Below are 26657 nucleotides of genomic sequence, written 5' to 3'. Positions count from 1 at the left end.
ACGAGACATAACAGTGGGTGAATAGCTTTAATACTCCCATTAGTGACGAGACGGTCAATTTTGACCGGGTAAGGTTTTTATTTTTTAGCTCCTTCATTTTTAAACCAAATGTCGTCCTGTTTCATTCCCGCCCTTCCTTTAGATATGCCGAGTATCGCCTATAGGTTGCAGGCATGTTACAGGTCAATAGGGTGATAGAGCAGCTAGCAACAATTGGGAGAGATTCAAATTCAGGAACCTCCAACTCCTAAAAGATATAAATCTGTGAAAAATTGTTTTCGACATTTTTTTATTTCTATGAAAAGTTTGCATTTGATGTTAGTTCTATGCTAATGTTACGTTCAGTGTAAAAAGTTTATGTTTACTGCTCTTTTTAGCCTTTTTTTCTGCCCAGTCAAAATTGCCCGTCTCGGACCAGGTCAATTTTGACCACCCAGTCGAAATGCCGGTTTTTAGGCACACACTGTGCAGTATACACCCTACCCCAATATTAATTGACCGTTTCCTGCTGCAGACGGCCAAAATTGACCGGGCGGTCAATTTTGACCGTTGCCGAGACGGACAAAATGTGCCGGGTTTTGTATCTCCCCAACCCTTCATTGAAAAAAATTGAAACTTTAGATCTACTCTATGGACAGTATAATGAGTTAACCCTGTGAATTTCAGCAAGACCGATAAGAATTATTTGTCTCGTCACTAGTGGGTTAATACCAACCAGAACATTAAAGATGTTATATGGGAGTCATATTATAGCAACATTCATTTGAGTAATCGATTTTTTATACCGAAAAAAAACTGTAACAACTTTCTTTAAATCTAATGCAGTTTATGGAAGAAGACATTTGAAACTGTTATGTTTCGTGGGACACCCTGTAAAAAAAAAACTGTTTATATGCTCTTTAATGGGACTGTAAGTCTAATTTCAAGTGACCCCCACGCAAAGATGTCCGATTTACAACGGTACCCTTAATAGTTTTGTCTGAGTAAGTATGAATTGGAGATATCCATGATTTCTTTCTTTGAACTGTTTATTTTCATTTGGGGAATTTCGCATTTCTTGCTTATAAGAAGCAATGGAGAAATTATCAAAATTTAACACTTTTCAATTCAGGAAACGAAAACAACGTAATCTTCCGTTTTTTGATTAAGGATTTAAGGGCATCGTTATAAGCCGGAAATTTCTATCTTTGCATGGATAGTTACTTGAAATTACACTTTCAGTCCATTTAAAAAATCATTAAAACTGTTATATAGATTTATTTGTAAGTAAGGCAGAGCAACATAAGTATCACGTTGATTATAAATATTATAATTTTCAAAATTAAATGAAACCAAACTGATGTGAATGTCAATTAATAACACTTATTAGACTTGGAATGTAATAATTTTTGTGAAAAAAAAAATTTTAAACAGAATAATTGGAAAATGTCTCGAAGTTTTTTTTCTAAGCAACAACTTGAAAAGTTTTTTAAAAGCAGCAGAGGTTTTCCGCTCTGTTAAATACATTGTTAAAAAACATCTTTAAGATATGGAAGATCAGAGTTTATTTTAACAAGAAATGCAAATTTCTCGTGATACAAGCATTTGAACCAGAACTTTGAGATTCTGTAAATAGTTTAGCTGTGTAAGAAATCTAAGACATACAAACATAGTAAATATTGTGATTAAAATATATGTTAAACCCAGGATTTGAGCGAGAGAGTCCTAGCTATAGGCTTCAGATCTGCACAGCTTTGCACTGTGCAGATACAAAGTTATATAGGGACTCGCTCTCCTCAAACTCTGGGCAGTATAAACTAGACTTCTGCCTCAAATACATCTCTAACAACAGCTTTGAATAATAAAGGTATGAGGTGAAAACAGAGTTAGGTCAGATTATATAAAACAGCAACAATTATTTATATTTGTAACATCAGGTTGCAAATACATGCAAATATATTTGCAGACATGTTTCAGGCACGGAACTATAGATCAGACGATTTAATATCGAAGTATAATTACAACATAGGCCGAAAAATAATATTAAGAAATTGATGTTACACCTCTTTTTCTACGAATTTTATCCTGAAATTAGATTCGAAAATCTTTTAACTTTTGCAACGCTTTTGGTGAGATTTCGTGTTCTGATTCCTATTCATATGGTTAAATTTAAAAATGGTGTTCAAATTTGAATTCAGCAGTAAATTTACAAAAAAAAAGTAACTTTGAGATTTTGTAACTTTGTGGGTTTGTCCAAGAAGTGGTAAAGGCAGATTTTTTATGTCGTCTTACATTTCCAGCACACGTTGTTAGGAATCATCTGTATACATACATTTGGAGATGCCTACGCTGCACAATACAACTAAACACATGAAGTCGACTTTGTGTAACTTAAAAACAACCTCTACCATAAGTTGTATAATGGCTAGGGGTGTTCAAACCCGTTTAAAAAAATCCTAGCTTACAGGGTGTCTGAGAAAAATGGGTTAGTGGATTATTTTGGTGTACACCATCCTGGAGAGAAAGCCCCGTCAAAGTTTCTAGGATGACCGGAAAAATCTGCTGGAGGGAAATCTTCTGGTGATATATTCTTGAGGTGATACAGTACACGGGATCTAAACAGGGAATAATGTATACATTATACAGACTACGTACTACAGGGTGTCCCAAAAAACATGGGAATTCAGTGACGAATTCGATATCGTCTTTGTTATAAATTAGCATCGTAATACCTAATTTTAAAAGCCTAAATAGTGTTATGTCTGCTAGAGTTTATTTTATGAAAAGGGTAAAATAGACCGAAATATATTTTCAATAAATGTGGAACTAACATCTACTTTTTTACTCTACAGAGGTTTGGTCCATCACCATCACTGAATTTTAAATCAAAATTAACATATTAAGTTGTTTTTTGCCAACTTTGTCAGATTTGGCAAGATTTGGTGCAAGTAAATACTGGCAATGTTTCGCGGATTATTTTGAACAATTTTTTATTTATAAATAGTTTTTATGAAATTTATTGAAATAATAATAGTTTAAAGAACATTTTCTAATCAGTATCGGAAGAAAAACTTTTCATACAAATAATTAGTGTTTAACACTGGCAATATCTTCCGTGGTTTCTGTAGGAACAAATCTGTCAATTTTGATAAATAATGAGGAGGATAGCATCGTGTATTTTTAAGGTTGAAAAGTGGTAAAACTTTTAAAGAAACAAAAAATAAAATCGATAAATTTTCATAGAAAAAAAATCATATCATATTTACTCTATAAACAAAATGTTACTTTAAATTACTTAGATTTATAGACCACTAGCTGAAGTGCCTGACGTTACTCGTGAAATTTAAAAAATAATTGAATTTTTTAAGATAAAATATTTTGCCGTTTTGCAGCTATAGCTATTATATATATATATACAAATATATCTTCTTAAAATAAGTTCAGAACATTTTCTATTGTTTATTTAGCATAGTTTATTGCTGGACACTGTGTTTCATGTTTTACATTTCAGCAACATATATACACATATATTAAAATATATTTGAGCGAAGACCTTTATTATATAGATTTTAATGATGAAAAGCTAGTTTAAAAATGTCCAATTACCTCAGTTGGTTGAATATCTCCGGGTATTCAGCTTTCACGTCAATCCTCTCCTCCGGGTCCTCCTTTATATTGTACAGAGCACTATCTACTGCATCAAACTGTTCTTCAAAACTTCTATCCTTCAGTGACCTAAATATATTTACTTTATAATCCTGAACATATTTACTTTATAATCCTGAATATATTTACTTTGTAATCCTGAATATATTTACTTTATAATCCTAGATTTATTTACTTTATAATTCTGAATATATTTACTTTGTAATCCTAAATATATTTACTTTATAATCCTGAATATATTTACTTTATAATCCTATATATATTTACTTTATAATCCTGAATATATTTACTTTATAATCCTGAATATATTTACTATATAATCCTAGATTTATTTACTTTATAATCCTGAATATATTTACTTTGTAATCCTAAATATATTTACTTTATAATCCTGAATATATTTACTTTGTAATCCTAAATATATTTACTTTATAATCCTGAATATATTTACTTTATAATCCTGAATATATTTACTTTATAATCCTGAATATATTTACTTTATAATCCGGAATATATTTACTATATAATCCTGAATATATTTACTTTATAATCCTGAATATATTTACTTTGTAATCCTAAATGTATTTACTTTATAATCCTGAATATATTTACTTTATAATCCTAAACATATTTACTTTATAATCCTAAATATATTTACTTTATAATCCTGAATATATTTACTTTATAATCCTGAATATATTTACTTTATAATCCTAAATATATTTACTTTATAATCCTGAATATATTTACTTTATAATCCTAAATATATTTACTTTGTAATCCTAAATATATTTACTTTATAATCCTGAATATATTTACTATATAATCCTAAATTTATTTACTTTATAATCCTGAATATATTTATTTTATAATCCTAGATTTATTTACTTTATAATTCTGAATATATTTACTTTGTAATCCTAAATATATTTACTTTTTAATCCTGAATATATTTACTTTATAATTCTGAATATATTTACTATATAATCCTGTATATATTTACTTTATAATCCGGAATATATTTACTAAATAATCCTGAATATGTTTACTTTATAATCCTGAATATATTTACTTTGTGATCCTAAATATATTTACTTTATAATCCTGAATAGATTTACTTTATAATCCTAAACAAATTTACTTTATAATCCTAAATATATTTACTTTATAATCCTGAATATATTTACTTTATAATCCTAAATATATTTACGTTGTAATCCTAAATATATTCACTTTATAATCCTGAACATATTTACTTTATAATCCTGAATATATTTACTTTGTAATCCTGAACATATTTACTTTATTATCCAAAATATATTTACTTTATAATTCTGAATATACTTACTATATAATCCTGAATATATTTACTATATAATCTTGAACATATTTACTATATAATCCTGAATATATTTACTATATAATCCAGAACATATTTAATATACAATCCTGAATATATTTACTATATAATACTGAATATATTTACTTTGTAATCCTGATGTATTCACTATATAATTATAATTTTTTATTTTACTTTACATATTTACTATATAATCCTGAACATATTTACTATATAATCCTGAATATATTTACTATACAATCCTGAATATATTTACTTAATAATCCGGAATATATTTACTTTGTAATCCTGAATATATTCACTATATAATCCTGAACATATTTACTATATAATCCTAAATATATATTTACTTTATAATCCTGAATATATTTACTTTATATTCCTGAATATATTTACTTTATAATCCTGAATATATTTACTTTATAATTCTGAATATATTTACTTTATAATCCTGAATATATTTACTTTATAATCCTGAATATATTTACTATATAATCCTGAATATATTTACTTTATAATCCTGAATATATTCACTTTATAATATTGAATATATTTACTTTAAAATCATGAATATATTTACTTTATAATCCTGAATATATTTACTTTATAATCATGAATATATTTACTTTTTAATCCTGAATATATTTACTTTATAATCCTGAATATAATTATTTTATAATCCAGAGCTAAAAACTATAGAATGGGATATTCTTAATCCCGATCGGTTAATTAATCTGAAGATTAATAACAGGAGGAGAACTAGCATTATTTAATCTGGAGATTAAGAAAAAGAGGAGATCAAGCATTGATTTCGATATCCACCATTCAAAAGTTTTCAGCTCTGAACATATTTACTTTATAATCCTGAACATATTTACTTTATCATTATATTGTATGCCCCGGGTGGCCTCTTTTTAATCTATGGTGAACATATCCTGAAACCCATATATTCCCAGCTAAGCTGGGGTAAAATTTTCACTATTTTCTTATGGGTTTAAAAGTAAAATGTCACCCCAGCTGAATACACCTTTCAATATTTGCACATTTTTTGCTATGAAGTTCCCGCAATCTTTTGAATGATCATCTTCCAGCATTAATATTTGGGATTTTCTTTAATATGTACTTTTAAAAAATTTAAACTTTATATTAGATGTTTTATAATTGACGTGCCATTTTTGTGTATTTATTTATTTTGATAGTGTTAACATTTGAATTCATACTTCTTTCTTTCCAGGCCAAAAAATTATCTAAAACCCTACTGGTTGAAGGGGGCTCATAAATTTTTTTCGCCAAAAACATTTCTTTTTCTCTTTTTACTTTTTTTACTTTAGACCTCGCCTCCCTTCAACCAGTAGGGTTATAAATAGTTATACTTTTTAATCCTGAACATATTTACTTTTAAATCTGACAAATATTTACTTCATAAACTTTAATATATTTACTCTTTACATCACAAATATATAATTTATAGATCTACATACTGGAGTACCTGGCGTTGCCCAGATTTTTAAAACAATTTATTTCGCCTATGTGAACCCCGGGGTCCTTATGGGTTCACTGAAAAAATTCAGCCAGTTTTGTCAAGCCAAATATTTACTTTATAGCCCTGCAATGTCATTTTTTACATTCGACATTTTTTGTCCCGTAAACAAATCCTTTTAAGCCATTAACATAAAAACTTAATGAAAATAATTATTTAGTGATGTGAATAATACCTTTACAACTTTTACATTTACTTATAGTTTATAGAATTTAAAATATCTTGCAGATGAGATGCGTATCATCCGTCCGACCAAACCGACATCTATCATGAACGGTATAAACTGCAACCTGTCCTACTCCTGTGCTCAGAGATATTACAAGTTATATCCAGTTTGCTTTTAAACCTGTAGTTCATAGTAACAGTTTATATACAACCTAACAAGCATAGAGTGCCTAAATCTTTAGTTCGAACTAAGACACCACCAGGTGATAATACAATATACAGGATACAGTATGAGTGATTTCTCTTCTCATGGAGAACTTATCACTTCTCTCGGCTCTACTGTTTTAATCTCATCAGTTGGACTTATTTCCTTTCTCCTCCTCTTCAGACAATGGATGAAAGGACCAGTGTGTGAGAGTAGGGTGAGATTGGATGGAAAAATTGCAGTGATTACCGGAGCTAACACTGGTATAGGGAAATACAGTGCCTGGGATCTAAGTAGAAGAGGAGCTAAGGTTCTTCTACTATGTCGGAGTAAGGAGAAGGGAGAACAGGCTGCTCAAGAGATAAGAACGGATACTAAAGGAGATGTGAGCGTAAAGATATTAGATCTCTCCAGCCTAGAAAGCGTGCGTGAATGCGCGGAAGAACTTCTTGTTTCCTTGGATAAGATAGATATATTGCTTAATAATGCAGGAATCATGGTTTGTCCTCAGATGAAAACCAAGGATGGGTTTGAGATGCAGCTTGGTACCAACCATCTTGGACACTTTCTTCTGACCAACCTTCTCGTACCTTTACTGTTGAAAGGTGCACCTGGAGCTAGAATTGTTAATGTAAGCGCACTAGCTCATATTCGAGGAAAAATGAACTTTGACGATTTGTTTTTTGAGAAAAATCCATATTATCCAATTGCGGCATATGCACAATCCAAGCTTGCCAACATTTTGTTTACCACAGAGCTAGCCAGGCGATTAAAGGGATCCGGAGTAAATACTTACTCCCTTCATCCCGGAGTAATCCAAACCGACCTTGGCAGGCATGTTCCAGATAGTCTCGGCTCTGTTGTTGGGTTTATCTTCAAACTTGGTCGACCGTTGTTGAAAACTGCTGAGAATGGTTCGCAGACCAGTATATTCTGCTGTGTAGAGGAGAGTATAGGACAGCAGAGTGGATTGTACTATAGTGATTGTAGAGTGGAAACTACGTCAAAGGAAGCGCAGAGTACGGAAGACGCCAGCAAACTCTGGGATATCAGTGAGAAATTAACTAAACTTAAACAAGCCTAAGTCGGCAATAAATCTCACAAATCGTGCTGATATATTAGTTATTTTATAATAAAATTGTAAAATTATGAAAAATTTAAAGATGAAGATGAGGGAAGACAAGAAGCATAACTAATCCTATAGAAGCATTGTAAAGGATTATATTCGGTGACAGGAGTTGTATATTAAAGAAGNAGAAAAAAGTTGTATATTCTAGGTTAAGAAGAAGCTGTTTATTCTAGGTTTGGAAGGAGTTGTTTATTCTAGGTTTGGAAGGAGTTGTATATTCTAGGTTGGGAAGGAGCTGTATATTCTAGGTGAGGGAGAAGGAAGGAGTTGTATATTCTAGGTTAGGAAGGAGTTGTATATTCTAGGTGAGGGGGGGGTTATATTATCTAGGTGAGGGAGGGTGTGGGGGTGGGAAGGTGGATTTGACAGGAGAAGAGAAGGATCACTGTGATTATATATATTGTATCTTTACACTAATAGTACTGCCCAGATTGTAAAAGTAAATATAAGAAAGATTTCTTCACTTTTATTCATTGTTTTTCTTTTCTTCCTAATCTCGTTTACTAGGTTTTAGTAGTGGTCTTTTCATAACCAATGTTTCCTAGATCTTTTCTTATCTCATGTTTCCTAGATCTCCTCTTATCTTATGTTTCCTAGATCTCCTCCTATCCCATGTTTCCTAGATCTTCTCTTATATCATGTTTCCTAGATCTCCTCTTATCTCATGTTTCCTAGATCTTCTCTTATCTCATGTTTCCTAGATCTCCTCTTATCCCATGTTTCCTAGACTCCTATCTGATGTTCCTAGATCTTTTCTTATCTTATGTTTCCTAGATCTCCTCTTATCTCATGTTTCCTAAATCTTTTCTTATCTCATGTTTCCTAGATCTTCTCTTATCTCATGTTTCCTAGATCTTTTCTTATCTCATGTTTCCTAGATCTCCTCTTATCTCAAGTTTCCTAGATCTTTTCTTATCTCATGTTTCCTAGATCTTTTCTTATCTCATGTTTCCTAGATCTCCTCTTATCTCATGTTTCCTAGATCTCCTATTTTCCCATGTTTCCTAGATCTATTCTTATCTCATGAATTCTAGATCTCCTCTTATCTCATGTTTCCTAGGTCTTTTCTTATCGCATGTTTCCTAGATCTCCTCTTATCCCATGTTTCCTAGATCTTCTCTTATCTCATGTTTCCTAGATCTCCTCTTATCTCATGTTTCCTAAATCTGTTCTTATCTCATGTTTCCTAGATCTTCTTTTATCCCATGTTTCCTAGATATCCTCTTATCCCATGTTTCCTAGATCTTCTCTTATTTGACGTTAATTTCCTAGATCTTTTCTTATCTCATGTTTCCTAGATCTCGTCTTATCTCATGTTTCCTAGGTTTCCTCTTATCTCATGTTTCCTAGGTCTCCTCTTATCTCATGTTTCCTATATCTCCTCTTATCTCATGTTTCCTAGGTCTTTACTTATCTCATGTTTCCTAGATCTCCTCTTATCTCATGTTTCCTTGGTCTCCTCTTATCTCATGTTTCCTAGGTCTCCTCTTATCTCATGTTTCCTAGGTCTCCTCTTATCTCATGTTTCCTATATCTCCTCTTATCTCATGTTTCCTAGATCTCCTCTTATTTCATGTTTCCTAGATCTCCTCTTATCTTATGTTTCCTAGATCACCTTTTTTCTCATGTATCCTGGCAATTCATAATTTTTTTCTTTCCTATTGAAAGGGACCATTTCTTATGAATTATTCCTTTTTCATCTTAATGAGTTTGTTTAAATCTTTACTATTGTTTTGTTACCTTCTACTGTCTAGATTATCCTCCTCAAACTCTGTATTCTCGTCTTCAGCTTGTATATTAAACAGATTAGGATCTTCACTAATAATTGTGATCACTTCCAGGTTATTTCCATGTTTATCAATCCTAGAGAAATCATATTCATACAGGGATACCCACAATGAATGAGACTTTAAAGATGACCCGAAACTCTTTAAATATGATGATTCCAAGGTTGAAATAAGTCTACTGCCTCGAATAAAGTAGTTTATTGGTTTATTTACTGACTTGGCAAAGAACGAAACATACATTATAAATTCCATACAGTCGTCTCTGAAATCTCATCCTTTATGGGTAACCCTGTATAGTAATAGTATTGATAAAAGATTAAAATGTTTTAGTTAAAAGTTGTCATGATTAGAAATGTTTAAAGTTATTACAAATCAAAATGATATCTTACTTTGCTTGCAGAGTGAGGTTTTCAGTATGCCCGGAGTCTTCAAAATCTTCCCAATTACAATCCAAAATTCGAAACCTGTTAAAAAAGTTTTGTGATATTTGACATTTTATGTGATCCTGTGCAAATATTCGATATAAGAACTGTATCTAGAAAATCTGTACTCTGTACATGAATACCGAATCTGGTTATGTTTCTGTACACTATGTGCAGTACATCTAGCTTATCTGTACATGAATACCGGATCTGGTTCTGTTTCTGTACACTGTGCAGTACATTATGCTTATCTGTACATGAATACCTGATCTGGTTCTGTCCCTGTACACTATGTACAGTACATCAAGATTATCTGTACATGAATGCCTGATCTGGTTCTGTCTCTGTACACTATGTACAGTACATCTAGATTATCTGTACATGAATACCTGATCTGGTTCTGTTCCTGTACACTATGTACAGTGCATCTAGATTGTCTGTACATGAATACCTGATCTGGTTTTGTTCCTGTACACTATGTACAGTACTTCTAGATTATCTGTACATGAATACCTGATCTGGTTCTGTTCCTGTATACTAGGTTCTGGCAACCAGTCCTTCCATATCTTGACAATCTTCTTTTCCTGCTTTAGTTCTGCTCTTCTCTCAACCTTCTCCTGGTTTCTCCGTCCTGCTCCTCGTTTCTCTCTGGACACATTCTTTTCCTCTCGTCGTTCCTTCTTTGTTTTTTTCTTGTTTTTCTTTGATTTCTTTTTCTTTTTATTTGATTTCTTTTTGTTTCTTTTTTCTTTATGTTCCTTTCTTCCTTGTGTCCTGTTCTTTTTACTTTTTTCTACAATCGTAGGTGTTAATTTATTTTTCTCCTTCTGTCTCCTCTTCTTCTTTTTTTCCCAGTTTTCATCCGCGTCCTTCCTCTTTTGTTTCTTATTCTTATTAAACCTTTGACACTGAAGCGCTGAGTTGTCTACATCATACCAACCCTGCTTGTTAAACTTCTTCCCAAACAATAGTTTATAATCACCAATTCTAGACAAGAAAATATTCTAGCATGATCTGAGGGGAGGGATGCAGCCCTTAGCGTTTAAAAGTGCAATAAAAAAGTATTCAACGGTTTCTATCAGAAATAAAAACTGGTGGTATGGAGCTCAATCTCATATTTTTAATCCCTATATCTTTGATGAGTAAATCTTCGTTATTTCAAATTGTGACTATTTCATCTGAAGTAAAATTCTTTATTTGAAATATCAAAGATGTAACTTCAGATTGCAAAGGTATTAGATAAGAAAATAAGAATTTGAGGCAAATACCACGCTGTAACTGAAGGGTCAAGTAGAATACTGTTAACGGTCCCTTTAATCTTGGAATGTATTATTAATCTGTTAATATTGGGAAATAAATGTTAGAAGATATTTTTCTAAATTGTCCCTGATAGCTCCGGAGACTGGACCAATCTTGAGATTATAAACCATCTCATCTCTTGCATCCTCTTCATCCCTAGAAATAGCCTGCCATTGATCCACACCATCTAGCCCAAGCTCATCAGTTATATTCTGATTGTATCCGGCTAGGTTTAGGATTGTTGGCATCCAGTCTGTGATATGAATAAGCCTGGAGTTGGTGTATCCAGTCTTATCTAGATATCCCGGAGCATGCACAAAACTAAATATTTTACAATTAATTAGTTATTTTTCAGAAATCCTCTTTTTGTTTAAATAAATTTTAGTTTTAAGATTTATTTGAGCTTTTTCTAAATTCTGATTGAATACAATGTAACTATTTATGTAAATTGTACATAGTCAAGGGCGAGACGGAATATTTTAAGATCTAGGTTTTGCAGTGATTATGTACAAAGCTTAAGAGAGAGATATGAAGATCCAGACATAACGAGATAACTATGAAAACCCAAACTCATAACTCAACCCTCACTGTGCATTGGTCAACATATTAGAAACGAACCAAGCACATTTAAAACACAAGTTATCTCACAAATTGGACATTCCTTAAAATCCAACCGGGACTAGAACTTGGTCGCAAAGGAATTGAGTCTTTGACACAAATTATGATTTTCTAATCTTTGCAACCCAATATCGTAGATATTTTAAGCTAGGAGTTCATTTAGGTCAAATAATCTAAGTTTGAAATATCAAAGATTTATACAGTCAGGTTGCAAAGATATAGGGATTAGAAAATTGTAGCTTGTGGCAAAGACTCAATTTCTTTTGATTCACTGTACTGCCCGTTGTCACTAGGAATAGGAATATTAATTGTATTTCAAAGTAAGAGGTTTTTATTTATTATATATTCCTACCTCACGGCCCTAGTTCCTCCTTCAAACATTGTTCCCTTGGTTCCTCTTAGCGGCCAATTAGATGCCCCGTGGCTGATCGCACCGCCGTTATCTGTTGTGAAGACGATTATTGTGTCATTGTACAAATTATTCTTCTTGAGACTAGCGACGATATCAGTGACAGCATCATCCATGTCTAGTACCATGGCTTTGTAGATGTCTCTGAAGTAAACCAGCTTATTAGTTTTGAGTCAAGATAGTAGACATTTTTTTTATTTTGAACTTTCGATCAAGAATTAAGATACTCCCATTTATGGATCTCAGAAATTCTTCGCGAGTTACCCACAAATTGACAAAAACCTTAAAACTCTTTAAGTATAATAATCTGAGGTTTGAAATTGGTCAAATCTGACTTGAGTAGTTTTTAATATTACAAATTTTTTAGCCAAGAAAGGAACAAGTGTACAACTGTATGAAACCAAAAGTCCAAGTAAAATTTTTGTGCATTGGTATTTAACCGCCAAAAAGGTCTCAAAAAAATTATAAAATTTCGCACTAAGAAGGTTCTTTAAATAAAAAGTCTCTGGAAATAAAGTCCTACCAATTCGAGACTCTATTTTCTTGGACTTTTTTTCTGGTTCCAGTATTATTTTATACAAAAACGTCCCCGGAAAAATACTGGTTGTAAACATCCTTAAATTAAAAAAGTCCACAGGACTTGAGAAAATTCGAACTTTTTTCCACAAGTTTTTATTTCCAGGTTTTTTCCCAGATACTTTTTCCCGTGTCTTTCTTGCATAGATTCTGTCTCTGCAGTGTTATTCTGTATTATATTGCTAGATCATAGATGATTTAAAAGTTTGGTTTAGTTCCCTCGCAGGATTTGAAGATCTTCTAGCTTTGGTAACTCTAGCCAGTGCTTCAGTTGTAGCTTGTAGCGGGGCATGGGTAGCCTGAATACAAACATTTTATTTTATTTTATTCAAATAGTCTAAATATACAGATGCTGAAATCCAAACAAGCAGAATTATAAAATGTCAAAACTTTCTTCATGAGGATATGAATTTCAGCGTTTAAAAAACTCTTTGAAAATTATTCTCTGTACTCAGTACTCAGTACTCAGTAGTCAGTACTCAGTACTCAGTACTCAGTACTCAGTACTCAGTACTCAGTACTCAGTACTCAGTACTCAGTACTCAGTATTGAATATCGTCCATGAAAGAGATTTTATCCTAGGTTGAAAACTATCCAGGTCTTGGCATGTGTTTATAGAGACTGTACCGTTTTCAAGTGACCCCAAATTAAAGAGTAGAGTGCCTGATTAGTGATTAAAGACATATATCAGCAATGAGAGGAAGATATTGTCGTTTTTCCTTTCACAACGTGCTGAATTTTGTCAATTTTATTCTTTCTCTCTTCCGCATAAATACTAAAGTGACTTTTACAGGGAAAACACAATTGTACAAATTTTTAATTTTCAGACCGAAAAATAAGAATAACAAATAAAGTTGGACAGGGTACCGTTGTAATTAGGACATGCCAATCTTGAACTTACGTGCATACAATCCCTTAAAGAGGAATATTCAGCAATCATTGAATGATTTGCACTCCGCTATCTGATTTTCAATTGTTTGATAAATTTAGAAGCTATGGCAGCACTAGCAGTGACAAAGACTAAATTTATTTAGTAGAATGTGGTCTTTTTTTAGAAAATAATTTCCACAGAAATTTTGCCATTTTTACCTGAAATGAAAGATAAAGAAAGAAAGGATCGTAGTGTCCGTAAGCGTTTACTGCTTTTGCATTTCCGACACTTTCCACAATATTAATGCTTCTATCCCTAGGACAGAACTACAGTATAACAATATATACAGTTAAACCCAAAACTTTATCATCAAAAGAATTTTTAAAATGTCGTCTTGGCAATTTTTAAATGGGTCTTATACTTTTATACGGTGGTAGGCGATCATGTCAATATGACGAAGACTACTTTTGATTTCAATTTTTTTGTTTATATCAAGCTTTTAAACTATAGTTTTAGTAGAAGTAAATATTTCCATTTACTGATAGCGCCGATAGAAGGATTCATAACCCTAATTGGATAATGAGATTGATAGAAAGATAGATGTTAACGCCATACTATTTCTACTGGTTCAGAATAGACAACAAACACATGACTGAACCATTGGATCAGGCACTAATGGGCTCGGCATACAGGAGTGAAACAGCATGGATACACAAAACATGGAATGGAAAATAAGCAGTCAATTGAAAAGGTTCTCTTTAAGTGTAAACTTGTAATTCCAGAAAAGCTTGTTAACAATTAAAACTTAAATAAAAAAGTCGTATTCATTATATCTATATAATCGCCTACCACCGGACCTAAAACTCATTAGTTGTAAAAATAAGTAGTTTTAAAGAGCTCCACATGATTATTAAATTTAAAAACTAAATAATTGCAGTATTCCATTATCAGTAGGTTTAGAAAACCACATTTTATGAATTCGTTCGAAGTTAAGGGTTAAACTGTATACATATTTTTCAAAGAATTAAAGTTAATAAATGTTCATGACAATGTGACAATAATTTGTAATCTGTAAATTTGTTTTGGCAAAAACATTTATTATTTTATTTTTCTGACTTTACCTGAAAACTGAAGTTGAATATACATTTTCATATTGCTTTGCTAGTTTTTCATTCTCTCGGAAATCATAGAAAGCTGGAGGATCTGAAGCTTGTGTCTTGTAATCCCTGGATAATAACTTGATTTTTTAACCATGGTACATGGTAGTAATTGTTTATTCTTGGCATTCAGACAAAAAAGTAAATGCTCTAGAACACATAAATCTTACAACAACAAAAATAATTATGTTTCATGGAAATGCATTTTATTTTTGCGTAAACATTGAATCGAAGAAAACGTCCAACTAAAAGTATTAAGACAACATTTCTATCTTATATTGTTGTCTTTTACCTCTTGTGTATTATTAAACTTTAAAATATAGTTATTTATTAGGCGTTTTAATTCCTGCACTCCCTTTTAAAAGAAAATTAATAACGTGGCTCTTACAGTGACCATTACCTTGAATCCATCTGTAGTTCTGTTTAGGATGGTTTCATCTATCTTTATCAAATATATTAGGAGAATAAGTTTTTTCATCAGTTTCTTGAGGAAAGCTAATTTTTTCATTTTCCAGAAATATTAACTTTTGTAATTAAGTTTGGATACGTTGCTAAATTATTATTTTTCCAAAAGTTTTTCTTTCATCAATATATTCAGTTAATTGTTTATATTGCTCTTTATATTTTATCTATTTGGAATATAATTCATGTTCTTTTACAAATACTTTAGTGTTATACAAATTCAATTTTATTTAAAAACTAATTTGTGAACCCAGCTTTGCCTGGAAACAAAACTTTAAAAGTCAACCCACTCAACTTAGAATTTTTAAACCAAGCTAAGAACGTTCCCGTTGTTCTACCGAGTTCACCAATAAAAATTCAAGGCAAATCGGCCAATGGGTTCATAAGTTATGATCGAACTGACAAACAGAGATTACCACAATAGAATATAGATCTAAGAAGCTTGTCTGTATTTGTTTTTCTATTTTCAACTCTAAGAATTAATGTTTAATTGGTATAAAGTGCTGCTGCACTTTTAATGCCAGATCATTTTTATTTTCCCAGCAGAAGAGAGAGGAAGGGTCGAGGAGTAACAAGTAAAATGATAATCAATCTCGAATCTAATCAAAACAAAATAAAGATGTATTTTTTCAGACAAATATAAAAAAATAAAGATTGACGAGGTGAAGAAAATTTTACTTCTGAAAAATGTAATTAAAATATTAATTTTGATTTTAAGAATAGAATTGAAGTGAAGAGGAGCTATATTAAATTCTGTCAGTTTAAACCTGCAAAAAGGGGACCGGCTAGATGTTAAATCAAAATGGTGTCCCGACAATGTTTAAAAATTGTCATCTACCGATATTTCTTAAATGTGACCTTTTACTTTTTCAAAATGGTGGCCTAAAACTAATTGTAAATGATGACCTGACAAAATTTTAAAATGGTGGCTTGACAATTTTTCAAAAAGGTGGCTTGATGTGGCCTCACAATATTTGAAAATGATTAACTACCAATATTACAAAATTCAGTCTCCCCTAACCCTGCTCCAGTCTCCCCCTAACCCTGCTGGCAACAACACATCTCTGTGACTCTCTGTCTCCTAGCCAGATACCAGCTGACCCAGCTATCTGTTGCTATGGCGGGGAGTTTAAAACATGAACAATGAGAATTACACATAAACTCTTGGAGTTGTATAGGGAAGGAGTGGATCTAGGACTGGATATCAAGCTTAACCTGTGGACTAAAGATGGAGAAGAATTTTTCTCATTTTCTAGAGTTTCTCGACCCGTCAACAGGAGAAGGAGAAGAAACAAAGGTGTGATGTCAACTCTGAAGGATTGGATGACGAGGGAGTCAGCTGCGAAATATTGCACTGGCATTCAAAGTCTAATCTGTGTCTATCATATGAATCATTTATATAGAAAATAAATAATGTAGTTTTTCCATTTATGAAAGTTGTAAACTTGTAATACAATTGTAATATCTTAATCTCTGCTACAAAATAAATATTTAGATCTAAAAAAAATATTACAAAATTGTGGCCTGTCAATATTTCAAAATGGTGGCTTGTCAATATTTAAAAATGGTGACTTGCCAATTTTTCAAAATGGTGGTTTAACCATTGTCAAAATGGTGGTTTAACCATTTTCAAAATGGTTAGTTGACAAACCTGTCATGAGAGAAGTAGTTCTGACTGCCCAGATAAAACCCGAGGAAGGAATCGAATCCTCTCCTGGTTGGGGTATACTCCTCAGCACAGTATCCTGAACATTTTAAGCGACTGTAGGCATGATTTTAAGTGACAAGGTCCGTTTTAAACGGTACCCCTAAGAGGGCCCGGCAAGGTCCGATTTAAACGGTACCCCTAAAAACCTTAGTGTGTTCGTCGAGTACAGGTTTGTGCAAATCGAAACCCGCTTGCAAATTCAGGTATGCACTGTGTTAAGTTCAGACTGTTTGTAAATCGGGTATTCTACTCTTTGTAGAGAGGCTCACTTGAAATATGCTGACAGTTCCTTTAAACATTTGATTAAAATAAGAGATATCTAGCATTTTTACTTTAGAGATTATTTCAGAGAAGAAAATTTTAGCAGAATTATCTTAATGTTACTTCTTATATTCATGAATCACTGCGCTGTAACAAAAAAAAACCTAGCATTTTGTTTGTATTACCGAACTAAATCTTCGTAATTTCGAAGTTTTCTCGATAATACGATATTTTGAACCAAAAGGGAAGGTATCTATTGTTATCAGAGATCTATTAAAGGATAGAATATGCGATATTTTCTACAACGTGTTCCATTGAGAACAACTGGAGTACACTACCCATGAACAGACTTACGTATTCAGGGAAATTTATGGATCCTTTGATTACGAAATACGAATCCTTCACCAATAGACTAAATCCATAAATATTATGTTTAATGCTAGAAGTTAGAGTATTTCTTTAAAAATAGTAATACTTAACCCCTGTATGGGTATAATATGCAACAAGTTGCCGTTAGATGGCAGTCAAAAACCTGATGTTAAAATGCAGCATGTCGTGTCGGTACAACTAAAGGCCTGTCTGGCCTATCACGTAAAAGCTGGTTAGCAGGCTGGTGATTGTTACCTAAATGCCACTTCCCAACCATGTGTGTACTGTATCCCAGTAGTTTAAGCTGATCAGGTAGAGTAGTCAGGTTGACCGATAAACCGGTTGGTTGAAGAGGTTTGAGAGCACGTTTCTGCCGGCCTGAACATTTTTTAAAAAATTAAATAAATAAAAAAATAGAGTTATTATGATAAATACATTTCAAATTTGTCATATTGGTAAAAAAACATTTTTGATTTCTACTGTTAAGAAATGCTGCACTGCTACAGTGATAATCAGAAAATGTGAAATAGAAAGACGACTTTAAGAATCAAGTTATAACTTTAACAAGTGCAATAAGCATGATCTATAGCAATTGTTGCAGTGAAACAGACCCATTTCACTAGATTAGTGATTAAATAATATTTGCTTTGTAATGACATAAGTACCTAAGTATTGCTAAAATGTAGTCTTTCTGAACCATTGTTTTCTGGCTATCACTGTAGAATTGAAATTTTCTCACAAGTTATCTTTTAGATATTTTTATTTAAATCTGTTTTAAAAGACTGTAAAGGAATAATAAAAAAGGGTAAAGGCTGTAAACAGAGCATTTTAGGAGACCCATAAGAGTTCCTGTCTCGAGAAACTATTATAAAACTGTGTAAAATTTATATGAAAATTTATATTTATAAAATTTTGTGTAAAAATAGTAGGTTTAAACGGATCATATTAAACTAATGCATAACCAATCGGAAAACAACGATATCCCAGAGGATCCTAGGAAACTTAGGTTTGCTCCTTTTATTATGTGAATTTAATAATGTTCTATGTTTAAAAAATATAATTGATAATATTATAAATACGTCCTTATCACGTGACCAGTATACTGCACTACCATTTGATGGGAGTTCTGGTCACTTGACACGGGCGTATAAATAATATTATCATTTATATTTTTTATATGAAAAGGGTATCTCCCAAAATTTACCTGTATGAAAAGGGTAGCTCCCAAAATTTACCTTCATGAAAAGGGTATCTCCCAAAATTTACCTATATTAAAAATAAATCCCCCAAAATTTACCTATATGAAAAGGATATTTCCCAAAATTTACCTATATGAAAAGGATATTTCCCTGTAAGAAGAGCAGATCTGGAAGGTGTGCACACCTAAAATATTCATTGTAAATTAAAATCTTAATTTTGGTTTTATCTCGCCATTAAATTGAACCGGGCTTTCCTAGCTCGCTTTAAACATTATTTCCAAGCTGTCTTTTGAAAATTAACAATTACGTCACAAACTCAAATTTTGTAATCCCTATAGCTTGGGCACCTCCTGGTTTAAAACCTTTATATTTCACACTCTCTGATTATTTAATCGATCAGAGTTTAAAGATTGAAACTCTTATATTTTCAATAATAACTCCTCTTATAAGAGAGCTATTGAGAAGAACATAAATTTTTTAAATTTCTAATATAACTAGGCTGTTAGGGCGCTTCGCGCCCATATTCTATTTAAATTGCGAACATGTTCTTTTTGTTTACATTTCAAAACAAAGAAGAAAAATTTTTTGCGGATTTTCAAAAAAAATTCGCGGATTTTCAAGAATTTAATTTTGTTTACAAAATTGAAAACCTTTAAATCACATTTTTTTAAAATTTTTATAATTCATAAACCTTCCCTGTGGTCACGTGATGTCCCACAAAAAATTTGGGCCCGATCAGTTAAGCCGTTTTGACGTTTATTGGATACAAACAGACAGACAAGCCAAATTTATATATAGATGTAACAGGATGAATTTGCTTCACTAGGGCGTAAAATCCAAACAAGTGAAGCTACAAGGTTACAAAGTCGTACAGGTAATCTCCATAAATGTGACTTTCTCCTTCTATCTTGTTTGCAGTGGCAAATATATGTCTAAGGATTGGAAAATTAGAGTATGAGACGAGTAATCACTTCCTTGCTTGAAAAGAAATTGATTTTTTGCCACAAACTCAATTGTACTATTGGAACCCGATGATGTAAATCTTTGATATTTCTGACTTCAATTATTTAATCTAACAAAATTTGTCGTTTAAAATATCTGGGGTCCACGATATTGCGATTACAAAGATATAGGAATTAGAAAATCTGAGTTTGTGGCAAAGGCTGATTTCCATTGGTATGGAAAAAACTTTCAATCCCTTTACAGTTATATTCTTTATTTGCGAAGAGTTTGGAGTTTAAAAATATCAACTCTATCAGCTCTTCATCTGTACTTGAGTACTACCATTTCTAGATCAAATAAAATGTATGCTTTGAATTTTTAACATTTAGCAGTATATATGGTTGAAATAGCATAATGAAACTGAAATGTTTAAATTGAATTTAATTCAAATAACTTCTATCTTGTTAGTTTTGAGTTGGATTTAAAAAGTACAAAAATGATAAAAGTATTGATTTCATTTAATTTTCATTTTGTTATAATTATTGCTTTACTAGTTTTAGTAGAAGCTAAAGCTGAATTTAAATTTATAACTGTTAGATATATCTAAAACTATGAGCCTTGAGTATTTTCAAAATTTTTATATTACGCTTACAGTCCCTTTAAATTTCATTTTGAATTTTTAACAACTTATGTATTGGTACAGGGCTATCCAGAAAGGATGAGACCGTATACTGACGACCTGAAAATCAATGTGTAGTTTAAGCTTCTACTTTAAATATAATCTTTGAAATGTTGACAAATATATAAAATAATAACACAAAATTTTAAAGATAAATTTTGTAAAGTCACTGTAGATAACCTATAGAGTATCTATTTATATATAAATATAAGAAAATAAGTATTAAAACATGATTTGAAGTTTTGTTGGATATAAATATTTATTGTATGTATGTATATATATATACATATATACATATATATATATATTTATATATCTAGGCTTTAGGGCGCTTCGCGCCCATTTTCTATTTCAACCTTTAAAACTTTGTACATTATAAAACAATAACAAAAATTTCTTGGATTTAATATTATTTTTTCGTGGATTTTCAAAAATTTTTGCCTAACATTTTTTTTGGGTCCGATCGGTTCAGCCGTTTTGACGTTTATCGGTTACAAAAAACACCCAAACAAGATAAGTATATATACATACATACATAGAAATAGTAATATCTGATTGTTTGTCTATTGTTTGTAAGTCTGATCATAACTCCGAAACCACTTGACCGTTTATGCCTCAAATTTTGATTGGGGAACTCAGTAGAACCAAGGAAATGTTATTACCTTGGTTTATGATTCCATAAATTTACTTTTATAGCTAATGTTTAATTTCCAGGCCAAGTTAGGTTCCCAATTAGTTGAGTATAAAGTTAAAAAGTTGAGATAAGATTTAATATTGCAGGGATTGCAAAGATGCATATAGGAGGCAACCTCACACTGTATATTATATATTGGTTTATAGGAAACCACAGTCTCTTAATTTTAAGAAAATCTGAGATAAGATTTAATATTTAATATTGCAGGGATTGCAAAGATGCATATAGGAGGCAACCTCACACTGTATATTTTATATTGGTTTATAGGAAACCTCAGACTTAAGTCTCTTTATTATAAGAATTTAAAATAAAGAAGACGACTTATTTATATTTTGATCGAAATGTTTCCAGAGAAAATATTTATTTTAATAAAGGTTTGATATTTTTCATTTTCAGAGTGTCAAGACCGATTCACAACGATATAATTAAAACCTTTGTTTAGTCAAAGAGGAAGGAGTTATGCGTGCTTTTCCATCTAAAAACAGATTATTTCAACTCCAGGGTTTCTCTATAAAAGTGAGTTGAGCATTTTTGTGGGAGACATTTCAAGAAAATACGATACCGTCCTCAATATTACTCAGATGAAGGTTCAAAAGGTGAAATTGTGAATCGAACCTGCTAATCTGTTGACAGTGAGCACATAATATTAAGTCTACTGTCCATTTAAGGAAAGAGTCAATTAATAATTTTGAAGTGAACCTACACACGCCCCACCCAAGAGTGTAAGGCAACATGCGTACACCTCTGAAATAACTTTCCTTGCATTAAATCCTTGGCCCCACCCAGCCCCACCCCACTGGTGTACATTTGAATATCCAAGCTGGGCCAACCTTTGCAGTCCTACTTTTCCTACTTTGGACTGTACCGACAATTTACAATTTACTAAAGCTGCAGAGGAGTGTGTTCATGCAAGGATGGCAGTGCTGCAATTTACGAAGCTACCATTGAAAGCTAAAAGTTAGATATCTATGTTTTTTCTTCTTTAAATTTTTTATTTTCATTTGCATTTCTTGATTATAAGAAGCAATGAAGAAACACACAGAAATAAACACTTTGGTATCTTTCTTTTTTTCGACTTGTAAATCGGACATTGCCATCTTTCGCCTACAGTTTCTTTAATCCACAAAAATACGGTATAATAAAAGATATATAATATAAAAGATTTAATTTATGATAAATGTGAAGGTATGAAACAGACAGGAGGAAAAGTTGATAAAAATGTTAGAGTTTGCAAATATACGATTATTAGATTGAATTTAGTTCAAAGACTCAATATCCCGGATATCATTGATGAAGACAACAACATATATTTCAATTTATTTACAATAAAGAATTATTAAATCAGGGGGGGGAGTTCACAATTAAATGCAAACTGGAGCTTTCGAGTAGGGGGAGAGGGGGAAACTTGTGCGCGCGCTGATCGCCAAAACAATTAGTACTTCCTGAATTTTTTGTTAAAAAGTATGAAAACGATGAAAAAAAACTTGCCTTTTAATGTCCAATTCATCATTTTTTCCCTCATCACATAAAATCATTTCATAAATGAGGCTCCCTACGCGTGCCCATAGTAGGGCACGTGTAGGGGGGGGGGGAGGGGCATGTGCACCCAGTGACCCACCCCCAGTACGCTCTTGTCTTCTGTTCAATTGATATACTTGAATGTCAGAATTTAGTGCAATAGATCATAGATAAACATTGATTACTTTGCAACATTCAGTTCTTTTGAACAAATAATATCTGTCCCACATCAAATACGTAATATCATATACTGGATATATATAGCTTTGAATTACAGAAAATCCAGAACTTTTTTTAAAGGGAATGTAAGCGTAATTTACGTGAACAACATGGTTACCTTGAAACCTTTATCTGATCAAAAATGTGAAAGATAACGTCGTTTTTCTGACTCGAACAGACTTCATCTCTAAAAATTTCTCCATTGTTTAATAAGCAAAAATTTCTAACTCCAACTCTGCTCCCCATTCTAACTCCAACTGTGCTCCCCATTCTAATTCCAAGCTAGCTTCCAATTCCAACTCCATCCTTGCTCCCTATTCCAACTTCAACTCTGCTCCCCATTCTAACTCCAAGTTTGCTTCCTATTCCAACTCCAACCCTGCTTCGCAAAAGCAGCAAATGAAAATAAACAAATTAAATAAACAAAAACAATCAGTCAAAGATTTCAAGGGCATCGATGTAAATTGGGCATTGATATCTTTGCATTGAGGGTCACTTGAAATCACGCTTTCAGTCCCTTTAACAGTGATACCTTCAGATTCATTTCTAAATTGATTTGGTAAGAGGAGAAATATCAAAATCTTATTTCTACTTCACTTAAAGGTTATGGATTGTATAATTGAGAAGTATATTTTGTAAACCAAAGTTCAATATTGTTTTGGTTGAATTCTAGCCGGTTTTAAACATTTCCCCGCCATTTTAAGGATAATAGATCTTTTTAAATATTGTGAAAAATCTATCTGTTTACTATTGGATGATAAAGAGTCTGAAGACCTGACGTGCAACCTTTCCAATTCAGAAGGGTACCTACACAATTTTGTCTGAACAAGATTAAATTTGATTTAAAAATATTTGGTAATTTTAACTTGTGATTTCTTTATAAAATTGACTTGCGGATTTCTTGGTACAAAAACAACGGAGGAATATGTATTATTTAAACTCTAATCATATTTTTCACATTCTCGATCAGATAAAGGTTTTAAAGGTATCGTTGTGAATCGGTGAGACAGCGAAGAAAATTTTTTTAAAAGTTATTTTAATTTGTTCCTTGAATAAACGTTGCAAGAATGTGAAAAAAGTTTCCCGGATTTTCCAATTATTGAAGTTCTGTCTCAGCTGACGTACACAGTACAAGGAGAAAACAACACGTCCAGAGATAAGAGAGTTACAGAGATTGATTATCGGCTAAAATGTGCGATATTTTTCATAGCATGTTCTATTGTGTACAACTACTGTACACGACCAATCAGGAGACATCTGTATTCAGGGATATTTAAGGATCCTTTAATTAGGAAATAAAAAATCTTTAAAAATAGACTATATTCATAATTAAACGTTATGTTTTATGTTTAAAATTGGAGTATTTCTTTAAAAGTTGTAAAACCTCTGAATGCGACAAGTGGCCGTCAGTCAAAAAACATTACATGACGTGCCGGGACACTATAAGCCTGCTCAGGCTATCCAGGTAGAGTGTTTGAGCAGTCTGTGTTGTCTGTGAACACGTCACTTGTCAGAGAAACAATTTGGGAATGGAAATAAGTTTGATAATATGTAATATAGAGGTTATATACATACATATTTATGTATTGTATTAAATGGTTAAAATCCAGTCAAAACTGTCGAATTTACAGAAACGTTTTTGAATCAAAAACCAGTTTTTGCCGGACATCGATCCACACGTACAGCTAAGAAAATTATGAACCAACTTTCAGAACTGTCTGTAAGATACTAATTTTCTATCTAAAAAAAGTTTTTGAATACTGTTAACCACCCCTATGTCCTTGATGCATAAATTCAATTTTACTGAGAGAAAACACAATAAAAAATAATTAGTTTCAAAATTATAAACATGAATATATAGTTTGTACTTGAACAGACAAAAGTTAAAAAGTACCGTTATGAATCGGACATTCCACTCCTCCTATACCTATACCTGCTGTGTGTAAGCCTGCTCTAGGATGACCCCCTCTCTCGCCAGTTTCTCCAACCCGGACGTTGGCATCTCCGGATTGTGCCAGGATACGTCGTTGTATCCAAGATCATCTGCCAGGATAAACAAGATGTTTGGTTTACGGGGTTCAGCTCCCTCCACCCCTGCTAGAACTAGGATACTAAAGATAAATATCATCTTTTCATATTTTCTGAAATAGAATTACAGGTCCAGACAAAATTGATTTTCACCGCATTCAGGTCCTTTCACCAAACAGTCAAATATTTATTATGGCATTTCTAATTTCTCAAATAATTACATAATTTCAAGATGGCCGCTCATAACTTGATGTATTCAGTTATACAGCCAGGAACTGAGTACTTGTCACAAACTCAAATTTGCTAATCCCATCTTTGCCATCTAATTCTGTAAACCTTTGATATTTCAAACTTAATCTGACATAATTTGAAATATCAAATGACTACGACATCTGGTTGAAAAGTATAGGGATTTGAAAATCAGAGTTTGAGGCAAGAACTCATTTCCTTTAAAGAAAAAGATAACAAAATAGATAGCTTACAGGCATCTCTAAACAAATTATTTTCTAAATATTTTATAGAAGTAAATCGTTTGATCTGAAAAATGCCATAAAAAATGAAGAAAAAAAAATAACAAAATGATTTGAAATTCAGTCTTTATTATGGTTACTTGGTTAGGTGGCTAAAATATATAGCAATTGATAAAATTACAATTAAAAGCTTCGATGAGTGTTTTTCTAATATCATCCTTTAAATTTTGTATATTTTTCTTAATAAACAAAATGACTTTAACCGATCGTGTCTATAAACATCAATTCACTGTTTGACGAAAACTTTTCATAAATCAATTCAATTAGAAAATATTTAATACAAATTTCTCAAGTTTTGCAATATCTTTTTTTATAATAAGCCTGGCTTTCTGAACTGACATCAAACAATTTTGGTTTTATAGAACTATTTCAAGCCTTAAACTTAAGTAACATTTTAACGTATATACACGTAAGGTTAAAAGATTGAAATTGTATATGTTTTTAATCCTAACTCCTCCTATTAAAAAGCTATTAAGTAAAACAAAAATGTTTAAAATTTCTATCGTGTAACCGAATAAATTTGTTCTAGGAGCTACGAGGTTTCAAAGTCTTACCAGTAATGTCTTCCTTTCTGTCTAGTTTCCAGTGGTATATTGTATACTAGCTGAAGTGCCCGGCGTTGCCCGTGAAAAAAATGGATAAAAAATTTTTTCAAATAAAATTAGAAAAAATTAAATTTTTTGCCTATAACAATCCCCGGCCACCCATAAGTGTCTACAAAAAATTTCAGCCCAACCGGTCCAGCCGTTTGGCCGGCTATACGCAACATATATATATACGAATGGCTTGTTTTATTATATAGATGTATGCATCATAAAATACCTGTTCATGAAAACTTTCACCACGACCTGTGAGTAAGTCTTCT

At 31.9% G+C, this 26657-nt stretch overlaps 2 protein-coding genes across 2 annotated transcripts; one reads left to right on the top strand and one right to left on the bottom strand.

Annotated features, from left to right (window-relative positions):
* Positions 1–1241: 1241 nt before the first annotated feature.
* On the bottom strand, positions 1242–25380 carry LOC111708209 (arylsulfatase B). Its single transcript, XM_023481517.1, has 14 exons — positions 25168–25380; positions 19312–19366; positions 18239–18361; positions 17297–17390; positions 15148–15252; positions 14245–14341; positions 13375–13454; positions 12523–12723; positions 11640–11873; positions 10767–11240; positions 10221–10295; positions 9785–9907; positions 3586–3714; positions 1242–2594 (listed from the first exon to the last, which is right to left on the bottom strand). Exons 1-14 carry the CDS (start codon positions 25360–25362, stop codon positions 2474–2476), a joined length of 2106 nt encoding a protein of 701 aa, XP_023337285.1. The 5' UTR covers positions 25363–25380; the 3' UTR covers positions 1242–2473.
* Positions 6702–8120, top strand: LOC111708214 (retinol dehydrogenase 12). Its single transcript, XM_023481534.1, has one exon. The coding sequence runs from the start codon at positions 7001–7003 to the stop codon at positions 7997–7999; it is 999 nt and encodes a 332-aa protein (XP_023337302.1). The 5' UTR covers positions 6702–7000; the 3' UTR covers positions 8000–8120.
* Positions 25381–26657: the final 1277 nt, after the last annotated feature.

This window comes from Eurytemora carolleeae, unplaced genomic scaffold (assembly GCF_000591075.1).
Source record: "Eurytemora carolleeae unplaced genomic scaffold, Eaff_2.0 scaffold134, whole genome shotgun sequence".
Lineage (NCBI taxonomy): Eukaryota > Metazoa > Arthropoda > Copepoda > Calanoida > Temoridae > Eurytemora > Eurytemora carolleeae.
This window is presented reverse-complemented; position numbering and strand designations above follow the sequence as displayed.